Below are 10813 nucleotides of genomic sequence, written 5' to 3'. Positions count from 1 at the left end.
GTCTGTAGTGCTACATTTCAGAATTGTGTTGTATAGAACATTATTTACTGTATGCCTCCCCTGTCATGCTGTTTATCTTTTCTGATGGCTGGTTTAACTTCATTCTTTTGATGTACCGTGTAACACTGGCTTATGACATGGTAAAATTCCTGGTCATGAAACTAATCTGGTACTTGCACTCAGCATTGCCATTACCTCCATATCTTGGGAGACATCTCTCAGAAACTATTAAGAATTACACTCTGGACCTTTTCTCCTCAGGAAACCAAGCTGTGGGGGAGACAAGAGGAAGACACTTTTCCCCACTTCTTCACTCTCCCTTTCTGCTTCACTTCCCTCTTCTCCATTAGGCTAGTTACACTAGCTCTTCAAAGTTGTGAATATCCTTGGGATGGTCAAACCAGCATGTTCCTATTGTTATGTCTCCTGAATGTGTTTCAGAACAACTTAAGAAGGCCATTCAGATATCTCTCTGGTGGCAGGAGAGTTTCTAGTGGCAAGGAGTGTGTGAGGATATGGGCAGGCACCTAGAGCAGTGGGCACCTCCAAAGCTTTGGAAGGTCATCCCCAAACAAGTGCAGAATCCTAATAAAAAATGGTTAGATGCTTGAAAAGGAGGTGTTATCACCCTGGCATTTCCAAAGAAACACATACCACTGCAGTGTACTGGGTCCTGGCCTAAGTGTATCTAAGTGGGAAGGAGTGGCAAAAGCAACCCATTGGCACTAACCCAGAGACTCTGTGCATCCTTGCAAGAGACTACTTCAGGAGAGGATAGATATTTTAAGGACCCAAAAGGGTATCAGTGGGCTTTTGGCATAGCTGCCTTGGAGATGGAGGACATTAAACTGTTGTTTACCTTGCCTTGGTCTCTCAAAGGACTTTTCTGTTGTGGGGTTGATGAGCGTTGAAGGACAGCTGGTGCCAATCACTACCACAACCGTGCACCTGAGTCAGTATAGCACCAGCTGAGTCCACTAACTGAGGACTATCGTGGCCTGAATGAAGTCATGCAATGCTGAGTTCTGCCATGCCAGACACGGTAGAGCTTCCATGCAAACTGGAATCAAAGGCACCCAAGTGTTTTGCCACAATTGATATCGCTAATGCATTTTTCTCCATCTGTCTGCCAGCAGAGTGAAGGCCGCAGCTTGCTTGCAACATGGAATCAACTGCCCCAGGGCTGGAAACACAGCCCTGAGGGACTATGGACTGACCTAGACTGCACTGGAAGAGGAGGAAGCTGCTGAACACCTGCACTACATCGATGGCATCATTGTGTGGGGTGACAGAGCAGAGGAAGTATTTGAGAAAGGGAAGAAAATACTCCAAATCCCTCTGAAAGCTGATTTTGCACTAAAAGAAATTAAGGCCAAGGGATGTGCACAACAGATCCTGATGCAGGCTGGCCAGAATCAGGGGTACATTGCTCAGGGACAGGTTGAGCATTGCTGAGGGGCTTCTCAACAATTGCATGGTGCATCACTTGCTCTGTACATATTCTTCTTATTATTATTATTGTTATTATAACAAATTTATCTTCCTTTTCAATCTTTTCAAATTTTAAATCATTATTGTCTGGGCCCTTGTGCTTGGTGAAACGCATCCACTTTGTGTACACCTCAGTGTCACCTTCACATTGCCTTTGTCTCCTTGTCCTCACTGCCTCCAATGCTCTGCTCTAATGAGCTTCAAGGGAGGCTGTGTCAATGCTGGCCCTCAGGGGGACACTGCAGGAAACTTGCATCTGACTTGGACTTCTGGAGAGATTTCTTCAACTGTCTCTGAGTGCCTGAGGTTCGTGGGCTCATCAGGAAAGCCCCCAGAGGGGTGATTGCAATGCCTTGGGCTGGGCCTGTGCTGCTGGGCTGGGCCTGACTTCTGGTACAGAGAGAGCTCGTGGCAAGAGGGCCCTGGTGCAGAGAGACAGCTGTGCCCAGGAGCAGCTCCTCTGCACAGTGCAGCAGGGCTCTGGGCTCTGACCACAGCTGGCACGGGGAGAGGAGGGGAGGAGAGAGGGCTTGGAGGCAGTTGGGAGTGGGAGGATGCTGAGAGCTGCCTGCAGGAGAAATCTGCACAGCCCTTGACAAGGTAAGTGTCTGGCTGCAGGGCCATGCAGCTGCAGGTCCTGGAAGGGTCTCCTCCTGGGTCTTGTTTCTGGGAGGGCAGTGGGCAATGCAGTAGGCTTTGAGAGTCCTGCTGGGTTGCACTGTGAGGTGAGGAAGTCTGGCAGAAATCCCTTAGAGTGCCCTAAGCCAGCTGCCCCTGGACAGCCAGGAGCAGAGTGGCCAAGACTCCTCCAGACACTGCAGGGGTGCAGCTGGGATGCTGGGACACCCCAGCTTGTGGAAATCCAGCTCTGTTCATGGGGCATCCTCCTGGGTTGGAGGCTGCTCTCCAGAAGCATGCAGCTCTCTAGCGGCATCCTTGCGTTATCCAGGTGCCTGAAGAACACAACACCTACGTGCTAAGGCCCTGTCCATGCTGCTGGATGGCTGTCTGTGGGCAGCATAGTGTGAAGGAAACCAGGAAGAGCTGAGGTCCTGCTCAGTCCCCCAGAGACAAGGTGAGTTTTCTATCCAGCTGCACTTGGACTTGGGGTTCTCAACTTTCTCCAGTTTCTTCTCAGGGAAAAAAACGGAGTGGGATGGTCCTGCATCTCAAAGACGGGAGATACAGGGCAGCTTAGACCAAGAGTAGTGGGTAATGGTTTCTTGAACTCTGCACACAGATGAGTTGTTTCCAACAACACTGCAAATCTCATTGACCTAACAAGTGGACTGAATTTGAATTTCCCCCATGTTCCTGCTTCCCTACTGCTGCACAGCAGGAAGGACTCATCTACAGCCCACAGCAGCCCATGCTCCCAGTGCCACTCTCATCCAGCAACAGCCAGATCCCAAGCAAGAGAGCTGCAGAGAGGTTCTCTGCAAAGTGAGAGGCACAGGTGGAGTGGTGCTTTAAGGCTTGCAGTAGGTTTTCCTCAGAGAAGTTTGTTGTAAATTTGTTCTGTCTTCTCCTCTTCAGCAGACAAATGTCTCCAGAACCAGCAAATGCCCAACAGCAGCACTGTGAGTGAGTTCCTCCTGCTGCCATTCGCAGACACGCGGGAGCTGCAGCTCCTGCACTTCGCGCTCTTCCTGGGCATCTACCTGGCTGCTCTCCTGGGCAACGGCCTCATCCTCACTGCCGTAGCCTGTGACCACCACCTCCACACCCCCATGTACCTCTTCCTCCTCAACCTTGCCCTTCTTGACCTGGGATCCATCTCCATCACTCTGCCCAAAGCCATGGCCAATGCCCTCTTGGACACCAGGATCATCTCCTATCAAGGCTGTGCTGCACAGGTCTTCTTTTTATTCTTCTTGGTTGGAGCAGAGTATTTTCTTCTCACCGTCATGGCCTACGACCGCTACGTTGCCATTTGCAAGCCCCTGCACTATGGGAGCCTCCTGGGCAGCAGAGCTTTTTTCCAGATGGCAGCAGCTGCCTGGGCCAGTGGCTTTCTCAATGCTGTCCTGCACACGGCCACTACATTTTCCCTGCCCCTTTGCCATGGTAATGCTGTGGACCAGTTCTTCTGTAAGATCCCCCAGATCCTCAAGCTCTCCTGCTCAGATGCCTACCTGAGGGAAGTTGGGGCACTCATGTTTAGTTTTTCTTTAGCATTTGGTTGTTTTGTTTTCATTGCTCTGTCCTATGTGCAGGTCTTCAGGGCAGTGCTGAGGACGCCCTCTGAGCAGGGCCGTCACAAAGCCTTTTCCACGTGCCTCCCTCACCTGGCTGTGGTCTCCCTGTTTGTCAGCACTGCCGTATTTGCCTACCTGATGCCCAACTCAATCTCTTCACCGTCCCTTGACCTGGTGGTGTTTTTTCTGTACTCGGTGGTGCCTCCAGCAGTGAACCCCGTCATCTACAGCATGAGGAACCAGGAGCTCAAGGAAGCCTTGAGGAAACCCTGGATATAGGCCTCTTTATCATTTAGAATTGGACCACAATCCTAACAAGAGTCTTTAAAAAATAAATAAATCTATTAAGATAATCTTTTGTATTATTTTCCCTTTATAGTGTCTTCTGATGTTATATCTGAATATTCTGAATATTCTTAGTTTCCTACCCCCTAATTATTATACTTATATATATATATTTGTGTTGGGTCTGTCTGAGCTGGAGTCACCTTTTCCCTGCAGCAGCCTGCACAGTGCTGTGCTCTGCACTCGTAGCTGGAACAGCACTGATATCACTCCAGTGTTGTGTCTATTGCTGCATAGTGCTGGCACAGCATCAGGACTCCTTCCAAGCCCCCAAGAGCCAGCAGGCTGGGGGTGGGCAAATGATGGGGAGGGGACATTGCCGGGGCAGCTGACCTAAACCAACCAAAGGGATATTCCATAACACCTGATGTCACACTCAGCAATAAAAGGGGGGGCTCTCGTGGGGGAGGGGGCTGTTCCTCCTGAACAACCACTATGCATTTGAGGCCCTGCTTCCCAGGACGTGGCCGAACACCGCTCGCTGATGGGAAGTAGAGAATAATTTTTTCCTCTCTCTGTGCTTCTGCATGGACTGATTGCTTCTTTTGTCTCTGTTTTTACCTCCCATTCCCTTTCCCTTTAATTAAACCTTTCTTATCTCAAACCTCGAGTTCTCTGTGTTGTATTTTCTCCCCCTTCCTCTTTGAGGAGAGGGGGAGTGAGAGAGTGGTTGTGGTGGAGCTCGGCTGCCCACCTGAGTAAAACCACCACAATATTTAACCAAAAATCTTATTACTCGCAATAAAGACTCGAGCAGGTATTCACTGGTCTCAGCAGCCCCAGCACGCAGGAGGGGCTCAGGGCCAAGAGCCCAGCTGACACATGAACGAGCAGCCCCAGTGGCCCTTGGGGCTGCCCCTCCCTGCCCGCTGGGTTCTGCCTCTCTGCTGCCTTCGGGTCGGGGCTGCTGCTTCTCTGGAGCCATGGCCATAGCCAGCAGCAAGACGTGGCCTTTTCACTGTTGCTCTCTTTTGGTCTCCACATTGTTCTTTTGTGCTCTTGTATGTGGGTTAGCCACGAGATCTCATGCACCTTCGTGACTTTCCTGATGTACCTACAGTGGCATCTCCGCCACATCTCTGTACGCCTCTTCTAAAGCTGGTGTCAGAAATACACCCAAGGAGATTCTCCCTGGACAGCCCTCTTGTTTTTCTGGGCTTCAGGATGGATCAGAGTCCCATAGCGATCACTGAAGGACAAAGGGCTGGACTGGGATCAGACTTCTTGGTAGCACATGGCCCAGCAAACAATAATAACTGGGCTTGACTGGCCTGGGCATTTCGTGCAGTTGCTGGCGCTGATAGCAAAAGGCATCGTGGAGAGGACTCTGGAGCTGCTCTGTGGCTGGGCCAGGCCTCTTGTGCTGGCCTGGGGAGCGGGACTGGCCCTGTGGGGCACAGGCACTGTGTGCTGGGGATCTCCCAGGCAAGAGAGCAGGGCTTCTGCAGATTCACAGACCTCCATCTCCTGAGCCATGGCTGGCCCCAGCCTGCGGGTTGCTGGGGAGGCCCCGAGCTGCCTTTGTCTCAGCAGCTGCAGTGCCTTGCGAGGGGCTGGGGCTGTGGTTTCCATGCCCAGAGCACTGCAGCAGCCTGGGGTGGGCACTGCCCTGGGGCCAGCCCAGCCTGTGCTGCTGGGCTGGGCTGGGCTGAGCTGGGCTGGGCAGTGCCCTGCAGAGGGCAACAGCAGCGTCAGGGAGTGGTGGCAGCATGCAGGGGAGGGCTCCCAGCAGGGCTTGGTGCTGCAGAGGCAGGGCTGCATGGAGGGAGCCCAGAGCTGCAGGGGCAGGGGAGAGGAGGCCGCTCTGGGCTTTTGCTGGCCTGGGCAGAGCAGGAAGAGGGCCCAGGGCATTCGTCCCCTCCACACAGCTTGTCAGAACCTGCAAGGAATGTCAGGAAGAGCCCAGGGCCAGGCTATGCCCCATGGCCACGAGCCCTGCCTGCCCTCCTCCTGCCACGCTGTGTGAGCTGGCTGCAGCAGAGGGGACCCCCAGCCAGCCCCTGCATGGGGCTCAGCTCTGCCACCTGCCTGGCCCCGGCCCTCTCCAGCGCCCTCCTTGCTGCTCTCTGATGCACGCCAGGACCTCCAAGCACATCTGCTGAGGGCCAGTGAAGCTGCTGCAGGGGCAGGGAGCTCAGCATGGCCCTTGCAGCCCCCTGCCCTGGGCCTGCCTCTCCCCTTGGCCTCGGCCCTGGCCTTGGCTCTGCTGGCAGGAGCGCTCTTGGCATGCGCTTCCTGGCCTCCCCTCGCCTGCGCACAGCTGCTGCCCACTCATGCTGCTGGCACAAACATGTCCTCACCAGCAACACCACCCTTTGGGATGCTTCTCCTGCTGTTTCTGAACAATCGAGTTTACTGGACTGTGTATGTTTAATGGCCTGGCACATCAGACTGACAAATGTGTCAGGCTCTACTGGATACTGGTGCACAGTGTACCCTAATGCCATCAAGACTTAAAGAGGTAGAACCCACCTTTATTTCTGGAGTGACAGGAGGATCCCAGCAGTTAACTGTACTAGAGGCTGAAGGGAGTCTAACTGGGAAGGAATGGCAAAAGCACCCCATTGGGACCAGTCCAGAGGCTATGTGCAACCTCAGCATAGACTGTTTCAGGAGAGGGTACTTCAAAGCTCCAAGAAGGCATTACTGGTGGGGTTTTGGCATACCTGCCTTTGAGGTGGAGGATCTTAAACAGTTGTCTACCTTACATGGTCTTCCACAGAATCCTTCTGTTGTGGGTTTGCTGAGGGTTGAAGAACAGCAGGTGCCAATGGCTACCATGGTGGCGCACCTGAGGCAGCATCATGCTAATTGGGACTCCCTGATTGCCATCCATGAGCTGGTTCATTGACTGAACAGCCAAGGTGTAGCTGTAGAACTTGGTAGCATGGTTTAGTGATGGACTTGTCAGTACTAAGGTAAAGATGCATGACCTGGTTTACACGTCCTTGAGCAGTGTAAGGCACAATGCAATTCTTTTTGCCTTCTGCATCTATAGCACAGGAAGCATGACTTTGCCCTACTCTATTGACTGGGCAGGTCTTTTCACATTACTCAATTTAGGTTTCTGTGGCTCGAAGGAGATGATTTCCCAAAAGAGGCCAAGCTCATGGATACAGCTACAGTCACTTGAAGAAATATTTTCTTTACTTTTCTTCCTGAGTTTTTCACAGAAGACTCATGAGAGACCATGGATGTCCAGGTGTCTACTAAGATTTAAGCTGAGTTTCTCAGATTCCAACGGTTATTTCAATTATTTTATTTTATTTTATTTTATTTTATTTTATTTTATTTTATTTTATTTTATTTTATTTTATTTTATTTTATTTTATTTTATTATTTATTTTGTTCCCAAAGAACACCTGACTTGTCTTAGAAAGGGTTTCATGTGCTGGGCTGGGCTGCAGTTACAGGGACAAAGACCACTGCTGGCAGTGGAGCTGTCAGACCTCCAGACTCTGCTTTTCCTCCTGATGGAGGTCTCCAAAGAAGTCACCCTGGATGAACAGCAATAGGAGAATGATGCTCAAAACTGAAATGCAGCAAAATTCAGACTTTGAAATAATAAGTTTTTGATTAGGTGCTTTTTGAAATCTTCTTCCTTAACTACATCATGCAAGCTCTGCCATTAGCTGAACAAATCTTGAAGTCTTTAAGAAAACTGCAGTAGAGATGTTAGGAGTTTCTTCATTTTAATGAGGTGCATGGTGTATTTTGGTGCTGAGTCTATGAAGCTCAGGTACTGAGAGGAGAGTGATGTAACCGCTTGAGCAAGTCAAGTCAGGAGGCACAAAAGTTGAAGTGACTTGGAGTGTTAATGGGCCCCACTGAGGGCTGTTACTAACGAAGCCTCCCCAGGGCCTTGTTAGGACAGATAATTGGAGGCCATGATTACAGACAGGCAAAACGCTGTGCTGAGAAAAGTCTTGGTTGGTTTTAGTGAAGCAGAAGAGTCAAGGCCTGCCACCAGCTACTGGAGGGGAGATCTTGTACCCCAAGTCTGGCTCAGAGCTCTTCCTGGGGATATGTGGGATGTTCTGCGCAGTGTGATGCCATGAGAAGAACACTGGAAAGACACCTCCCAGCCTCTGCAAGGGTTGCAAGGAAGGAAGGAGGCCCCACTGCAATGACTACATCTCATCACCTCATAAGCTCTAGCCAAAGGGACAAAATCTTCAGGGCTGTTGGGCTTTCCATTCTCGCCAGCACCCTCTGCCTTCTGTGCAAGCTTTCCTATGCTGTCCCACACTTTGCCCTATTTTCTTGAAGTCTGCAGACACCCATATCTGTTCACCACCTTGCTCTCATCCCAGCATTTCTTCCTCATCGAGGCAAGTGCCAACCTTCCACATTGCATTTTGTGGCAGCTTATTCTCTCCTGCTCTTTCCTATTATCAAACAAAGCTCCATCAGGGTGGAAACCACTCCTGAAGTAGGCATCCCAACCCATCAGGCTCCTTGCGGCATGGCACCCAACCAGACACAAGTCACCTCAGCAGCATCTCCCAAGCCCTGGGCCTGCTGCTGGCCTTGCAGCTTCTTGGCTACACACAGCCAAGTCTTGTGCCTCCTGCTGTCAAGTCATGGACTCAAGCAGAAGGGACAGGACAACCCATCTGGGGGCCTTCTTTCTGTCTGGGTCCTCCTGGCTATGGAGGCAGAGGGGATCCCCCAGTCAGCATGCCAAGCAGGTGCCTTCTGCTGGCCTACCAGGGTCACTGGCAGATGTCAGCCCAAAAGTCCAGATCCCAGGTCTATGTCAAGGGTGACCTGTCAGCTACAGACAGAAGTGACCTCACAGTCCCTTTCTGTGACACATTCCTGCTGCTGCCCTATCCACTGCAGAGGCAGAAGTGACCTCACAGTCCCTGCCACAGTCACATTCCTGCTGCTGGGGCAGGAGATCCTGAGGTAGAGCTGACCTCCGTCTACTCTCCTAGGGACTAGATTTGACCTCTCTGGGTTATAGATTAAGCAAAGTTTATATGGAGCGTTTGGCGTTCTGCTTGTAGTGTCAGGTCTCTGGTTAGGGTATGGGCACACATTATGCTTAAGGGTTTTGTTTACATCTGTCAAGAAGTCTAGGATGAAATAGAGCAATTTAATGTTAGTGTTAGGGGCAGTGATTTGGGTGAGCAAGAGAGTAAATGTAAGGGAAAGAGGCTATGGGCTGAGTTTTTCTTCGGGTGATACTTTTATTTCTGCATTATAATAGTGGAGTCCTGTCAGGGTGTTTGTGTAATGTTTAGGTTGAGGGATTATTGTTACTGTTGAAAATAGTTTATAGGCCCTACAAGACTGTTTGAAGTCAGTGTTACAGCAGCCTCAACATTACATGAACCTTCTTACCTCTGCAAAGGTAAGCTTCTGAGCTCCTCCTCCCTTCCCTTCCCTCCCCCAAATCTCACATCTGTCCTGGCCAGGTTACTCCTGACCTCCCCATATCAGTCATCTAACTGGGATCAGCTTTCTGATGGCTTTCTTTATATCAAAGTACCTGTCTCACCTCTGCTGGCTACTCTATTCCGTAGTATTAGACTGCTCTATACTCTACACTCTGTTGGCCATTCTAGTCTGTTACTTTGAAAGCCTCGCATGGGAACTGTTACGGCAGATAACTAGAGGCCCTGATTACAGACAGGCAAAGGCACTGTGCTGAGAAAAGTCTCGGTTTGTTTTGCTGAAGCAGAAGGCCAAGGCCTGACCCCAGCCACTGGGAGGGGAGATCCTGCACCCCCAGCACCTCCATGTCTCACTCAGGGCTCTTCCTGGAGTCTGTGGGGTAGGGGACGATGCCCATAATATCGTGTGAAGGACAGCATTATGACACCATCCAGCGTTTTCATATGGTTGAAAGGAGAATACATTGTCCCAATGCCATGAGTATGTGAAATATGTTCATCTGATTCGTTTCAATATGGAACAATGCTAGGGCTGCGTGGTATGATGAATGTGACCTTCTGTCTTACATACCCTTGGATAACCATATGTCTAAGTGAAACAGAGTCTAGCAGTTTGTGTCAATAGAGGGTTTGAAGGGTAAACCGTGAGACTCACGTTCTAGGTTCTAGGGGATAAGAGAACAAAGGAGTTTCCAAAAACTGCTGACTTTTGCATGGGACAAGTCGCTGATATCTGGGATAAGAGAACAAAGGGGTTTGAAAATAACTGCTAACTATTGCATGTGGCGCTGCACGGGTCTCTTATATCCAGCTAAGATATAACTAAATAAGAAGAAGGGGGGAAGATGAAGAACAATCGAAGGACAAAGCCTGGAAGGAAGACTATGAGTCTTCAGTATGAGCGACCCCTCAGAGGAACCACTGGTGACCGATACGCACGCGCACATGGGGTGGTTTGGATCCCAGGAAATTAATTATAATAACCCTGCCTTTTCCAAAAAGTGGTGCAGAATATGTATTTGCCTAGGAGCATAAAAAACAGCCACTTGATGTAATAGGTGTGTTTCTTGGTGGAGAGGAGACTCCCGGCGCACCCAGTGCTGTCTTCTTGCCTCTATTCCTTTAAGAAATTGTAAACTTTAATTGTAATCCTATTTTGGACTCAGTCATTTATTGCAAGTATAACACGTCTCCTCATAAGCTATGGCCAAGGGGACAAAGGTGTCAGTGCTGCTGCTACATTCCATTCTTGTCAAAGCCCTCTGCCTTCTCCTCTGCAGACTTTTCTATGCTGTCCCACACCTCTCTGAAGGCTGCAGACAGGCACTTCTCTTCCCCACCTTGCTCTCACTCCAGTATTGCCATGATTTCACTGAT

The 10813-nt window shown here is 50.3% G+C and overlaps 1 protein-coding gene across 1 annotated transcript; it reads left to right on the top strand.

Moving 5' to 3' along the window:
* Positions 1-3434: 3434 nt before the first annotated feature.
* Positions 3435-6885, top strand: LOC116500311 (olfactory receptor 14J1-like; the record flags this gene model as incomplete). The annotated part of the gene is made up of 2 exons (XM_032205235.1): positions 3435-3896; positions 6757-6885. Coding segments are annotated over 2 exons (591 nt in total), but the record flags the coding sequence as incomplete, so codon positions are not given.
* Between the last annotated feature and the right edge of the window lie 3928 nt (positions 6886-10813).

The sequence above is a fragment of the Aythya fuligula genome, chromosome 34, assembly GCF_009819795.1.
Source record: "Aythya fuligula isolate bAytFul2 chromosome 34, bAytFul2.pri, whole genome shotgun sequence".
Lineage (NCBI taxonomy): Eukaryota > Metazoa > Chordata > Aves > Anseriformes > Anatidae > Aythya > Aythya fuligula.
Note: the sequence above shows the minus strand (reverse complement) of the source record. Positions and strands in the feature narration are given on the sequence as shown.